This window comes from Antechinus flavipes, chromosome 1 (genome assembly GCF_016432865.1).
Source record: "Antechinus flavipes isolate AdamAnt ecotype Samford, QLD, Australia chromosome 1, AdamAnt_v2, whole genome shotgun sequence".
NCBI lineage: Eukaryota > Metazoa > Chordata > Mammalia > Dasyuromorphia > Dasyuridae > Antechinus > Antechinus flavipes.
This window is the reverse complement of record NC_067398.1, coordinates 240,956,896-240,972,270: the sequence shown is the minus strand read 5'-3', so window position 1 is coordinate 240,972,270 and position 15,375 is coordinate 240,956,896. Positions and strand designations below refer to the sequence as shown.

The window sequence follows — 15,375 nt, the reverse complement described above, 5'->3', positions numbered from 1 at the left end:
ATTTTATTTTTTCTTTTTTTTACTTTTTGATTGATTTTTCTTATGCAGTAAGATAATTGTATAAATATGTATGCCTATATTGTATTTAACATATATTTTTATCATGTTTAACATATATTAGATTATATGCCATCTAGGGGAGGAAATAGGGGGAAGGGAGGGAAATGGGAAAACAAGGTTTTTCAAGAGTCAGTGTTGAAAAATTATCCTTGCATGTTTTGAAAATTTAAAACCTTCAATAAAAATGTAAAAAAAAGTTTTGTACTATTAATAAAAATAATTACAAATTAAAAAAATAAAGTTTAAGTGTGAGCATTTATACCTTAGAAATCAACAAATGCTGCAAATCAGGCCTTGATTTATTGTATTGTTTAATATCTAGACTTAAATGATGAAGAAAATGTTAATTATTCCAATTAAACTTAAAAGTGTTTTGTGAGTACATTTTTTTGGGGAAGGAGAAAAGCTTGTTGTTAAACATTTACATACACACCCCTGGTTATAATCTTTAAATAGCAAGGATCCTTTTATTATTGATTTACAAATGTTTTTATCAGTCTAATCCAATAAACATTTATTAAATGATTACAACAAACCATACATTGTGCTTAGCACTGAGTATACAATTTTAAAAAGGAAGACAGTCCCTGCCCTCAAAGAGTTTACAATCTAAAGGAGACAACACATAAAAGGCAGCAAGAAAGAAGGGTTGTTATGAGCCAGAACTTGAAAGAAGGTGCTAAGTCAGTGGAATTGATAGATACGATATAGATATAGATAGGAATTGATAGCATGGTGCTTAATGGTTCTCTAGTTCAGTACATGTATTCAGTACTGACTATAGTTCTACAAGAGTCACATCTTTGATCAGAAAGGATATAAGCTTGAACAAACTCAGCCAGAATCAGAACTAGGGAAGACAGAGAAGTGGTGGCAGGCTCTCTTCCGTTTCTCCACTGAAACCAAGATCCGGAAGGCCTCCAGATAAACTGGTGGAGTCCCCAAGTGAAGGAGACAATAAAGGATTTGGACTTTAACCCCTGGCTACTTGTGTGGGGATTACTGAACTGAAATGAAGGCTACTCCCTGAGAACCCCAAGAAAACCCCAACAAGAGAATATTACATTTTAGAGAGAATATTGCAAAGGTAATATTATTACCAAGTACACTATTCAATAAGTATGGAGATCATGGGCCAAAGAAATCAATTATTTTAATGAATATATAATCTCACAGATGCAGAGGTTTCCTATAAAAGGATAGAAGAAAAAACAAGTCTCATCCCATACAACTATGGAAAGATGAAGGTTCTGAACTGGTTCAGCTATCCTATGATTGAATTTTTATCAGTGGTTGGATCAAGCCATATTTATTTAGAAATCCAAACTAATTCTATACTGATTGTATATCGTACTGATTGTAACCAATTCTTTATCTACTTAAGTCCCCTTTCAATGTCTTTTGGTTAAGTTCAGGAATTTAGCTTTCTCCTTTGAACTGGTCTAAAAGCCAGCTTGATCATTAAGTCTCTATAATTAAAAAGGAAAAGATTATTATCTTCTATACCATTAGCTCTAGGGTAATTATCAAGACATCTAATATTATCTTTAAGTCCTGAAGCTAGCTCCAAGAGACCCTGAACTGTCCTTGAACCATTAAGGAAAGCATAAGAATGATTTCGCTAAATCATTCTAAATGCCAGAGAGTCTGTTAATTCTGATCTACTATGCGAGATTATAGGATACAGATGGATCCCATATTATCGATCAGCATTCCCGATTGAAGTAGTCAGTTGCTCCAAGTTGGTACTAGCTTGCATTCCTCAGGAAATCTAACAATGATTCTGCCCCAAGATGCTGTCAGTCTTATAACCATAGCATCTCCCTGCTTACCAAGTTCTGCTCTTTGTTTTGGACTTACAAAAATTAACTGCTTCCCCCACTAGAAATCTCTGATATTACTGAATTAGCCATTGACCACTTTATTGGTCATTTATTGGTATATTCTATTTCTAATGATAAAATAATAATGCTCAGATTTTTTTGCCTCCGTTTTAAATCATGACTACCAAGTTTGCTGATAACAAAAAGTTCTTAGGCTAAGATACAAGAAAAATATTAGGAGTTTAGCAGACTTCAATTCCAGTAAATCAACAATGTGATATATTAGCCACAAAAACTGTTATTTTACATTGTATTATAGTATCTATTACTAAAGTGGTGACAGTTTCACTCTATTTTGCCCTAGTCAAACCATATCTGGTATATTCTGTTCAAATTCTGAGTCTAAATCTTTTTAGGAAGGATTCTTATTAGATGAAAAACAACCAGAGAAGGGCAACCAAAATGGTAAAGGATTTTGAAGTCATGCCATGAATATCAATTGAAGGAATTGAAGATGTTTAACTGAAATGACATAATAACTGCCTTCAAGTACTTTAAGGACTCTCATATCCTTCTGAAAAATGCCATATTCTGTTTGGCTCCAGAGAACTAGGGACAACAGAGACAAAACTAAGAGTGATGTGATGAAAAAAATAGAGGTATCCTAATATGAATATCCCAATATGAAATATGAATATGATTATTGATGTGGTGAGTTCTACCTCACTAGAGGTCTTTAAGCAAAGGCCCAATAACCACTTGTGAATTACTTTGTAGTGGGGATTCTTTTCATGCAGAGAACAGACAAGGTGTTTCCTTCCTCTTCTGAGATTGTGAGGCCACAGGAAGTTCATTCAATGTAGATATAAAAGATAGCATCCAGGTTATTCAGAAACAGTGAATTTGTTTTGTATCAAAAACAAGTATAGCAGGAACTGAACCCGTGTAATGTCAAATATTATGTCTATCAAATGTAGATATCATGTTATGTAAACTATAGATATAATTTTATATAAATTAGAATTGGAACTAAAAGGGATCTTTAATGTGCTTTATTTTGCCAATATGAAAATTGAAAACGGGAAAGAATAAAGTAATTTATCCAAAATAAATCAAGACTACACTCTAGGTCTCTTAACTTCTGGGTATTTTTTTTCCATACCACCATTTATCTTCCTAATTTGGGTTTTAAAAAATTCCCTAATATTGGTAACTAAGGCCTTCTTATTGAAGCTTTCAGTAGTTACAATCCAAAGGCAAAATAACTGCTTAGTTGGCTTCTCAATGAGTAGCCTATATCAAGAATAATTAAGATATTATGTTTATTAAAGCTATTTAGCATCATGCTAGAGAAAAATTTCCGGACTTTGGGCTATATCTTTTGTTGATCCAACATTCTGCCTTCACTTTCAGTCACTTAACCTAGTTCTCTCCAGGCTACAATAGACTTCCCTAAATCTATGATTAGTCACTTCAATATTGTATTTTCACACATCCTAGATTGCTTCACTTGCAGTACAGAGCTTCCAAAGGAAGACACAGAACTAAGAGTTTATCACAGATTCTGACCAACAGCAATTTTATTTACAATACTATCTAATGATGCCTTTTCATTCTTCTCAGCACCTGGTACACTCTCTAAATTTACTCCAGTTGATTTCTGTTGTCTCTATTAACCCATCAATTGTGTATAAAGTAATATATAATATGGTAACTCATTTCTTTTCATCTTTCTACCCTTCAGTAAATGGTATCACCTGCTTAAAGGAGATTCAAACTATATATAGTAAATGTTAATTTATTCCTTATCTTCATCTCAACATATACAACTTTTTCCAATAAAACTAACCTCAGCTTTACTCCAGTATTCATTTCTTCCCATCTCCCCTCTAGGACTTCACTCAAGCCCCCAGATAATTAAAACATCTTATCAAGAATATCTCTCTCCACTGATGCTTAACTTGACATGCACAGGTCTACCCGACAAAACATTTTCATTTATGCATTGTTAGCCTCTCCTTGATGTTTGCAATTTGAACTTTTACAGGATTTAATCACTCCCACAAAACTCAGTTGGACAATTTAGGTATATTGCTATGGGAGGCGATATGCCTTCTTCAACAACTAGTTACATTCTCATGTATTGACATCATGGGTTTTCAACTCATTAAAAATGAAATAAAAACAGCATGTTATTAAAATCCTCTTACATTATCTTACAGGCACTTAAAGATCTTCTAGTTGTTTTAACAGAAAATATAAATCACCAGGTCTCCAGTAAATTAAGCAAAGCCTCCTTATTATGAAGTGCCAAGATAAGAGGTTAGAGTTTTATAAAATTATCCTTTTTTTTTTCTTTTTGGCTGAGGTAATTAGGGTTAAGTGACTTGCCCAGGATCACACAGCTGGGACGTGCTGTGTCTGAGACCAGATTTGAATTCAGGTCTTCCTGACTTCAGGACTGGTGCTCTGTCCATTGCACCATCTAGCTGCCCCCAAACTGTCCTCCTAATGTGAGTCTCACACAATGCCACGTTGTATTGATTTTGTACCAAAATCTGTGTGCATCTTATAAAGCTAATCACTGATCTGCCCAAAGATGACAGAACTGAATATTTAAATGCAAGGCCTTGTGACAGACAATGAACAAAAATAAGTCTTGACTTATAAAAGATCTTAGACAGACATATTTATATAGCTCAAGTAATTAAAGCCCTATTCCTCTATGATGGGAGTTGGTAGAGTTATCTAGTTCTTTCAAGCAGTCCACAAGCTGGTGGTTTCTTGTACTCTAATAATAATACAGGCTCAGAAGTCAGTGTGGGACAATAAAATGAATCAGGTTTTTCTCAATCGTGTTTTTGGAGGAAGTACTGCCATGTTTCATATTTTGCAAAGCAGTGGTATAGTCAATAAGTGTGGTCAACAGATGTTTGCCATTTGTGTTGATGTTGCACCTTAAGAATTTGGGGGCTTTCCCATTCAACCTATTTTTCTATCTTCTATTGTCTCCCCTATTAGCATGTTAACCTCTTAGCACAGTGCTAAGTTTCTTTTTTGATATGTTTTGAAAATATTTTTCATTGTTTCTAACCATAATTCTACTCCTGGAACTGTCCAGCGGGTTTTAGGGTATAATTATATGGTCCTCATATACAAGGACAGAGTATATATATATATATATATATATATATATATATATATATATACGCTAATATATGTGTGCACTTAATACTTAAGTGAAATCAGGTTACTCTGTTAAAATCTTTCAAAGTACAGATAAATTGCTACTTAAAATGCTTCTCTCTCCTCTTCCATGAAAGGCCTTTGCTGTGCCTCTCCTGCAGCCAGCCTCCAGTTTACACTTATGTGCCCCAGAAGAGATCTGCACGTGACTCCTTCCTTTAGGAGGAGAGCTCCAGGAGCACAGGACTGTGCTTTATTAAGCCCTTAGCGCAGTAACGGCATACAATAACTGCTAGTTGATCTACAAAGCTAAATTTCCACCTACGGAGTTCAAAGAAAAAATCCTATTACATCTACTCTAGGGGTGGTCCCGAGGTTCCAAAGGGATTATATTTTTAAAAGTGATAAAATAATTTAATGTTGATTAAAAAGCTTAGTAGGTAGAATCCATTGTGCCTATACAGGACACAGGGTCCCCAAAACGCTCGGTGGCATAGGACGGAACGAACTGGACTAGTTTTTTCCCCTTTCCCGCCAGGCCACTCGACTCCAGCAAAGCTAGCTGAGAATCAGTTACCTTCCCCAACCCCAGCAACGCCCCCCTCCGTCCCATGTAGACCGCTAACTTCCGGTAGCGGAGCCGCCGCCAACCAGCAGCTGGCTCGGCCGGGACCGCCCGCACCGAGCACGCGCGCATATTCGAAACCCGCATTGCCCCCGCCGCCACCTCCTCCCCCCCGCCCACCACCCCCACCGCCTGCTGACACCTGCGCGAGCGCAGAACCCTCCCAGAGTCTGGACTGCAGGCTGCGTGCCCACGTCGGACTCTTCGCGCGCACCGCGGCTCCCCACACCCACTTGCCGTCCCCGCCTCCCTCTAGCCGGTGTCAGACCCTTATCTTCAGTCTGTCCCTATCCCCCTCCCCCGGCTTTCGCCGAATCCCGTCAATTTGGGAGTAGGGCCTGATTCAGGCCAGGCCTACTGGGCTAATGGCCAAGCGGCGCGCGGCGGAGCCGTTGGCGTTCCACGTGCCCTGGAAGCGGCTCCTGCCCTGCGGCCGCCTGGACGACCCCGAGCCGCTGCCGCCATCGCCGTGGTCGCCGCCGGGGCTCGGGCCTCGGTTGCCGGTAAACGGTTCCGAGCTGCGCCGCAAACGAAAGCGGGAGGACGGGGCTATGGCGGAGCTCCTGTCCTCTCCCAGCAAGCGCTCCGGCGACGCCGCGGGCCCCAGCGGCCCGGCCCCTGGGGATGGGTCCCGCATGGACATTGGAGAGCCCAAACCACCAGGCGAGCTGAGCGGCCCCACGGAGGAGCCCGGGCCGCCTACACTACTCCGGACCTGCGCTTCGGAGACCGAGCGGGGCGCCGGAGAAGAGGTCCCGCGGCCCAGAGGCTCCAGGCCCGGCGAAGAAGAGGTAAGTCTGGACTGGGCACCTGGGCTCTCGGCCTGCGTTCTCCCGCCTCCTTCCTGGGCCGGCCCCTCGGAGGACGTCCCCTTTCCTCCACTCCCCTCCGCGGGTGCAGGAGGCGGGCCGCGGCAGAGGCCTTGGGCTCACTGTGGGCCCTGCACCTTCGCACATGCTCAGAGTGACATCTGTGGTGTGTTCTTACCTCTCCTGTGAGGAACCGGAGCAAAGAGACTAGCCTTCTAATCTTAAGACCTGGAAGAAGCCTCACAGACGACATAGGCTTAGGGAAGTTAAAAGTCTCTTGTCCAGGGTCTGACAGTTGGTGGCAGACCTGGAATTGGTACCCGGGCCCTCTGACTCCAAATACACTCTATCTGATCCGAGGCTCTAAGCTTTTCTTCAAGCTAATATGAGTACCAGCCGTCGGCTAATAATGGTTCAAGTTTTATTTAGTTCCATAAAAATCTAAAGTGCCACTAAACTGCCGTTGCCCTCAAGGAACCTGCATTCTGTTGTAGAGTTTTGTGTGTGTGTGTGTGTGTGTGTGTACACATACATAACATACACTCTTAAATATGTTTCATTGTAAAATTCAAATAGTGAATTTGAATGACTCCTCTCAGATATAAACGTGTGTATGTATACAAAGTACAACATAATGTTGCGTTAGTAGCTGAGGGGATCTGGAAAAACTTTATGTAAAAGGTAATACTTATGCTAAATTTTGAAGGAAATCAGGGATTTCCAAAAGATGGAGCTAAGGAGGAAGTGTGTTCCAGACATAAGGGAGAGCTATGCAAAGGCACAGAGAGGAGATGGAGTGTGGTTTATGTGGGGACCAAAAAGGCCAGTCTAGCTTTAATTCATGAGTGCAAGGAGAATGAAGTGCAACAAAATTGGAAAGGTATATCTTAAGAGGACTTGAAAATTGGAAAAGCGTAATAATAACTCACATTTATATACAATTTTAAAGTTTGCAAAGCACTTTGTATACATTAACTTAATTTGATCCTTACAACAGCCCTGTGAGGTTTGCGAGGACTAACTTGGCATTGGAGTTTGAGGAGGAGAGTGACATAGTCAGATCTGTGCTTTAGGAAAATTAACTTTGCAGCTTTGTAGCCTTTTTGTTTTCACATTAAATCCCCATGATAAGTTTAAATTAAACATTTTATTAAGGAAAAAATTAATTAGCTCTCAGTAACAATACATCATCAGGGAAGAACCTAGAACCAGATATCTATTATCAAGTTGAGTATATTTCTTAGTAAAGTCAAATAAAGTGAATTTGTAGAAAACATGAATGTTTGGCTCTCTATTTCTGAACCATATTTCATCTATTTCTAACCAAACCAGTTTCATTTGTTGTGGAGTCTGAAGGTCTGTGTCTGCCTCCCTCTCTGACACACTCTTTATTTCTTTTGTTTAGGTTATTTTAAAAAATTTATTCTTACAAGTATTTATTATCTCTCTACTCCTCATTGAACAATTAGAAAAGAAAAATGAAACCCTCATGATAAATTTGCAAAGTCTTCCAAAACAAATTTCTGCATTGTCCATGTTCAAAAATTTATGTCCCATTTAGCATTTTAAGTCCAGCATCTCTCTGGCTTCTGGGTAAGTGGAATAGTTAATCATCAGTCCTCTGGACTTGTGGGTTGGAATTCTAAAGTCATTCCAAGTTGGTTTTCTTCCTAATGTTATCATTGTTACAAATTTTCTTCTAGTTTTGCTCATTTCACTTTACATTTGTTCCTAGGGGTTTTTCCATTTGCCTCTAAAATTGTCCATTTCACAATGGAACAATAATACCCCGTTACATTCATTTATCATAATTTTTTAGTGGTTCCCCAGTATGTGGGTACCTTTTCATTTTCCAGTTTGGGGCTACCACAGAAAGAGCTGCTACTAAATAAACTTATTTTTGTATTTATAGCTTTTTCCCCTTTTTATCTTTTTGGGTTATGAGCTGCAGTGGTGACCACAGGATCTCACCAACTTTGAAGGGTGTAGTTTTTAAAATTTCTCACCAAAAAAGTTTTTACTCCTATCATTTAAACTGTAAAAGTTGCTGTTTGGATTTTTTTCCCCAATGGTTAAGTAGACCAAATACCATTAAATTATTAATGATTTCAATCTTTAATTTTCACCTTTCTTACAGATTTACATTGATTACTTCAACTATTTCTTAAACAGTCATATAGGCTGTTGGAAAAAATAAAAGATCTCATTTTTAGTAGAATAGGAACATGGTGAATTGTCACTCGTACTTTTCTGAATCCTATAAACTTAGCAATTTTTTTTATTCTTTTGAGAAAATTCATTCTTAATTGCATTCTGCAAAGTTATGTATATATGTAATTCTAAGTGATCGTGTTAAGGAAAAAGTTATAAAGGAGAGAACTGGAAAACTAGGCAGAGATAGATTTTCTCTAATATGCTAATTCAAGTGAAACATGCTTAGAAGATATCCTTTAAAGATGTCTAACATAAATATTAGATTAGTTTGCTTTGAAAACTTTAAAAGAATATATAAATATGAGTTATATCTTTCCAATTTTCAAGTCCTTCAAGACATACTTTTCCAATTTTGTTGCACTTCATTCTCCATGCACTCATGAATTAAAGGTAGACTGGCCTTTTTTGCTGTGTACACAGCATGCATCACATTCCATCATTAGTAGATGAGGAAGTTAGAGTCAAAAGACTTCTTGTTTTAGGTTACCATACTGTGTGACCTTGGGCTAATAATTCAGTTTCATCTGAGACAGTTTTCTTGTCTGCAAATTGAAGATTAAGAATGCTTTTCAAAACACATTTGGCCACCACCCTAATTTAATCACCCAAGACTACTTGCTTAGTAATCTGCTAATTGGTATCTTTACTACCTTAAGTCTCTCCCATCTCATGAAACAATGTTGAGTATTTCTAAAACATTGTTCTGATCATAACACCATCATTCAACCATCCTTCCTCAAACACACTTCTGGTTATGATAATCACTTTATTTCTAGTACTTAATTATATTGTTTTTCATTTTATTTTTTACCTCTTTCATCTACATGGATGACTACTATTTGTATAATTGAATCAAAAGATAAATACAATTTAGTTTTTTTCTAAGGCTCAACTTCCACTCCACTCTGTTCTTTTCTACTTGTTGATCTCATTAGCTTTCTTGGGTTCAATTATCTTTTCTGTGAAAACAACTCACAGACATATCTAAACTCTAGCCTGCTTAGTTCTGATCTCATCATTATGATGTGGTTGATGAAGCATTAGATGATGTGCTTTAGGAAAAGCATCAATGGAGTTCAGTCATGTGACATTCACAATGGCCATTCTCTTTGGCAAAAGGTAGGTTTATTTAGGAAAAGAGGTTACAGACAAAATGAAATAGATACACCAGGAGTGGTAAATATGAAATAGAGTGGGAGAACATATGGTTAGAAAGAAAAGGATTTTAATAATTAATAATATAAGTTCCTTGGTGGAACTGAGAATTATCCCGGAGAAAGGGAACATCCCATGAGGTTGGGGCATGTCCTTAGCTGGCAGGATAAATCCTGAAATTGATTTAAGCATCTAAAAGAGTTAGTTAGCTGTAAGGAGCTGTAAATACATTTTATAAGAAGAGAGACACCATAAGGCATGGTGGAGTTAGAGACTTCATGAAGCAGTATTGTGGAGGACTGACCCAAAGGAGTGCAGCAAAGATGGCATGTGCTATAAATTGATTTATAGGGAAAATTTAATCTCAGGAACATGATAGAGATTCCTGACAAGACTTAACAAGGTGAGGCTGCCCATGATCTCACAGAGGGTAGACTTCAAGGGTTTGACATAATTTGAATTTCTGACTGTACCAACTCCAAGAAGGTGTAACCATGTAGCTAAATTGATCTCTGTCAGAATCTTTTTCCTGACTACTCCAGGGAACAGTTTTATCAATGCTCCAATTTCTCCTACCACATCCACCATTCAGGACCTCATCAATTAATTGTCTTGTGGATGTCTCTGCCTAGTTGTCCCATAGGCATCTCTTAAACTAAAGATAGTAAAAACAGAACTCATTTTCTCTTAAAGATACCCATCCTTTTACCTTCTTTACTGCGGTTGAGGTCACTATTCTTCTTCCAAATCATCTGACTCATCCTTGATTCTTCACATTCTCTCATTCCCCACATTTAATCAATTGCCAAGTTAGAGAATCATCTTGATTTTATTCCATTCCCTGTGGCAAGATGTAAACCCCAAATGAGGTGGGATTATAAGAGGTGACAGCATAAAAATTGATAACTTATATCTCTAAATTGGTGACATTTTGTTATGATTAAACAGGGTAAAAGAAAGCAAAACCAGGCTCATTTCAGAAGTCAGTATCTGCCTGAAAGAAGAGAGTACATCATTGGCCATCTTTTCTAATACCTTCTCTATCTCCTCATTTCCTATTCTCAGTTTAGTTGTAATAGAGAATGCATGAAGGGGATAGTAGAGTCAAATGAGATAATAACTAATTTAAGGTGCTGTTCCCTAGATGGCTCAGTGGATAGCATGTCAGGCCTGGAGTCAGGAAGATCATGAGTTCATATCTGACCTCAGACACTAGCAGTGTGACCTTTAACAAGTCCCTTCACCCATTTGCTCCATTTGCTCATCTGTTAAATGAACTGGAGAACAACATGACAAGCCATTCCAATCATGAAGAGTCATACTTGATTGAAACAAGTGAAGAGCAAGTTCTTATTCTATTGTTATTGCTATATTCAGAACATGGTTAAAACTTCATATGGAATTGCCTTCTGAGAGATGACATAGGAAAATATTCATAACTTGGTAGTCAAACTTTTATAGTATTAATTATTTGACCAGATGCAGGTGATAACCTGATAAGTTTTTCATTTCATTCATCAGGTTTAATTCAGAACAACTTTTGATTATTTTCAGAAACCAAATACACCATCAAAGACCAAGAATGTGCTAAGACTTTGAAGGCAATTGCAAAGAAAGTTTTAAAAAGTTAATTTTAAGGAGTTTCTTTGAAATAAATTTACTACTCATCATCAAAGTAACTTGTGTGTGTGTGTGTGTGTGTGTGTCTGTGTGTGTGTGTTGATTGAACTGAAAACAAATATGGTACTTACAAAGGGTTGTTGTGCTTATGTTTTTATAGATATTTAATTTCTTCATCACCAATTGGAAAATTCCATTCTTGTGCTGTAGATACAAGAATATTTTTGAAGACATAGCAGGAGAAAATGAAAATGGTTGTCTAAGAAAAGATTGTCACAAACTTCTCAACTCCTAGTAATAAGAAGTGATTGTTGTAAAAATCTATAAATAATAAAGTATTATAAATTAAAATATGCAATTATGTAATGAAATGCATTTTGATAGTAGTATTTTAGATGTACATTTGAAATTTGAAAATAAAAGATGAAGCCTTTTTTGGTTTTCCTTTTAAAAGGGGAAATTGTTTCTCTTAGTGACTTATCTTTTATCTAAACCACTGATTAATTTTGGTATGTTTTTTCTCTTAACAGCTCATTGAAGAATTTTGGCAGTATAATACATTCCAATACTGGAGAAATCCTTTACCTTCCATTGATCTGTCAGAAATTGAGAAACTGACTGAAGCAACTCTTACCAGCAAGGATGAAGGTGTTGAAATTGACATGGAATCTTGACAAATGGATCTGCTTCAGATGGCATAGTGATGATAGGTTCATTGAAGGATACTCATCTGTTTCCAAATCTACCTGCTTCTCTTCAGAAAATGAATGTTTCAGATATTTTGAATTATAGTACTCCATCTGAAAAAAAAAAAAATGAGAGAAGGACTTTTTATAGAAAAATGTTGAGGCTATTGACATATCTGAAAGGGATTTTTCCTGGGTAGTCAAGGACAAAGGATAGTTAAAACAGAAATGTTTTAAAACATTGATGTTTGAAGAAGAAAAATATGTTCAAACTTTAAACCTGAGTTTATCTATCTCTAGCCAGTTTAGGAGTTCTGGCAGTATGAGAGGTGACTGAGAACTGATGGAATATTAAACCAAAAAAGGTTTAGTTGTGGTGCATGAAATTTAAGAAGTTTTATAACAAATGCTGATAATAGTAAATACTATATTAATACATTTTGTTACCTGTGTTCTTAGTTGAACCAAAAAAGCTGTCACAACATCTATGCAAGCTAGAAAGGTGACTTTGTCAGGGTGTTCTCTCTTTCTGAGAACTAATGACGTTTTTAAAGAACACTTTCCTTATGCTGTGTAATGTAAAGTAGTGGACAGTTTAGTAAGCACTCTTTGCATTTGGGCTTGTACAGCCATCAGTATAATTTGACTTATGTTGAGTTGTGCCAAAATGTCCAATCAGAGGTGGATATGGAGCAGTGGGAACTGATCAGGGGCTCCTTTTCCCCGGGGATTAAGGGGAAAGAAATTTTATCATACAATCAGTTTGGTTGGTTTAGTTATTTTTTTTTAAACTAATGAAGTTTTTTCTCTCTTAAATGATAAGAAACTTGTCATAGCTGGACCAATGTATAATTGCTTTGGCTTTATCATCTTATGATGTATTATGACCAAGTTTTAAAGTTTGTTTATTATTACTGTTGCATAATGGTAAGCTTTATAAAGCCCTTGCTAAAGAAAAATAAAGTTTCTATTGTGTGTTTAAGTTACTCAAGTGTCAGTGATTAAGTTAACATTATATAACTATCAGATTGTCTTGTATTTGTGTAATTTGTTCTTTCTTTTTTTCTGTTTACATTAGATATGGAAAATCCTAATTCTGTTAAGGAAAAAAGGAAAATCTTAAAGGTCTTGTGAGCTCTGAGAGTTAATAACAGTTCGATTGTAAAAGACTAGCTAAACAGAAAGGATTTTGGTTTTTTGGTGAATTTACATAACTCTCGAATTTTTCTGTATGTTTATTTTATTGATCTTTTTTTACAAAGTGAATTTGCCATACTGAAATCATTTAATTATTCCTAGTAATGTTTTTTGGACATAGATATTCTGATTTCCTATAATTCCATGACCTTTTCTATGTGAACAGAATTTACCTTAAGATATGGGCATCATATATATGTGTGTATATATCTTTTATGTGTATGAGCATTGTATATATGGAGAGATATAGATATGACCATCAAATATAGATAGTTTCTTTTCAAAGGCTGTCAAGTGGTTTTAGCTTAATCAGTTTTTACATCAGAGGGTTTACTTGACTTCAGCTAGTGCTGAATTGATACATGATTCTAAGCACAATATAATTCATATTTACTAGTGTTATGCCACAGTCTCCTTGAATTGTTTTACCTTGGTTTCCCTGCATTAGTTTCCCTAAATTATATCTAAATTTCCCTGAGTTAGTATGCAAACCCCCCCCCACACACTTTTTTTTTTTGTTCATTAGGGCTGTACAGATCTAGCCACTCTTAAATTCTAAAATATAAGAACCAAATGTCCTCTCTCATTACCTAATTGGTATCCTCTACCTCTATTCCTCAAGACTTCCTGTCTCTAGCTGGATACCTCTTTAACTCCCAATTAACAAGAATTTATAGTTCTCACCCCCAATCTGTCAGAACCAAATTTATGATCCATCCCTGTAAATTCCTGCTCTTTGCCTTCTACCTTTGTTTCTCTTTTCACTGAAGTCTATTAAAAAAACCTTGGAGTCTCACATTCAATACTGGATACTTTGAGAGGAGAGTCCGATCCAGTCAATTAAGTCCTCCAATAAATAAAATATTAAAAACTCTAATCTCTTATCTTGCCAAAATGCTAATAGATATTGAATGTAGAAAAAGAAATCTAAAATAAAAAGTTTTAAGGGTATCCTTCAAATTCTAGCATGGGGGTGGGGGGAGAAGAGGGAGAGTCTTAGGCCATTTCATGTGTCATGGATTCTTTTGGCAGTGTGATGAAACCTATAGACCCTTCCTCAAAGCCATTTTAATTGCAAAAATAAAAGATACATAAGACTATAAAGAAAATCAGTTCTATTGCAATAGTTAATTTTTTTTAAATTTCATCAACTTCAGGTTAACTTGTATTCTAGCTTGATTTAATTTAAATGAGTATGGACAGACTATTTTAAGGATCCTTTGAAGAGAATTCAACAAATATTAATCACTACACTTACATTTAACTATATAGAGCAGAATGCTCTCTACTCTGCTAGTGGATGCTTGAAATGTGTTTCATTCCATTCTATCCTTATATGGTTGAGAAAGTGATTTTCCTAAGCTGCAGTTCTAGTCATGTCATTTTCCTACTCAATCAGTTCTAGTATCTCCTTATTGTCTTTAGGATAAAATAACTTCTGGGTATTTATTACACTACATGTATTTGAGCCTTAACATAAATATGAATTTCTTATTCTTGATATAAGTAGAACAAATTGACTTTTACATTTCCTGTAGATAATCAGCTAAGAAAAATTATTATGATCCTAATTTCTAGACTTGAATTAGAAGGCAGATCACCCAACTACCATCTCTAAACTTTGAAACTGATTTCCTGCAATGTTTCAAAAGATCCTCTGAGTTTCAGTTAAATCTTTGTAAAATGTGGTGACTACCATTCTCTGTTGGGTTAAGAGGAAAGTCCTTTAACTGAGAATGTGGGGCCAAATGGTTTCAACACCACTAAGATGTTTTACTGGGATGATCCTTTTTAACATGTGTTTTTGGGAGAGACCCTATTTTCCAGAGGTAAGGCTCAGCAGCTTATTGTACTCTGAACTTAGCATAACACCCCCCTTTTGCACTCACCTTCAGGGACTGATGGTCTCTGAGCTTGGGTGAACAAGATTGTGACCTAGATTCTGTTACTTTGAAAGATTTAAAATCCAACCAGCCAAAAAAAAAACTTTGAGGTCTGTG

General features: G+C 36.6%; 1 protein-coding gene across 1 annotated transcript; it reads left to right on the top strand.

Annotated features, from left to right (window-relative positions):
- The first annotated feature begins 5,807 nt into the window (after positions 1 to 5,807).
- Positions 5,808 to 13,164, top strand: C1H9orf40 (chromosome 1 C9orf40 homolog). The gene is made up of 2 exons (XM_051998515.1): positions 5,808 to 6,485; positions 12,023 to 13,164. The coding sequence occupies exons 1-2, from the start codon at positions 6,060 to 6,062 to the stop codon at positions 12,164 to 12,166; spliced, it is 570 nt and encodes a 189-aa protein (XP_051854475.1). The 5' UTR covers positions 5,808 to 6,059; the 3' UTR covers positions 12,167 to 13,164.
- The last annotated feature ends 2,211 nt before the right edge of the window (positions 13,165 to 15,375 follow it).

Coding starts and splice junctions, on each gene's coding strand:
- C1H9orf40 (XM_051998515.1), top strand. CDS start 6,060: ATGGCCAAGCGGCGCGCGGCGGAGCCGTTGGCGTTCCACGTGCCCTGG. Junction 6,486..12,022: donor CCAGGCCCGGCGAAGAAGAG/GTAAGTCTGGAC, acceptor TTCTCTTAACAG/CTCATTGAAGAATTTTGGCA.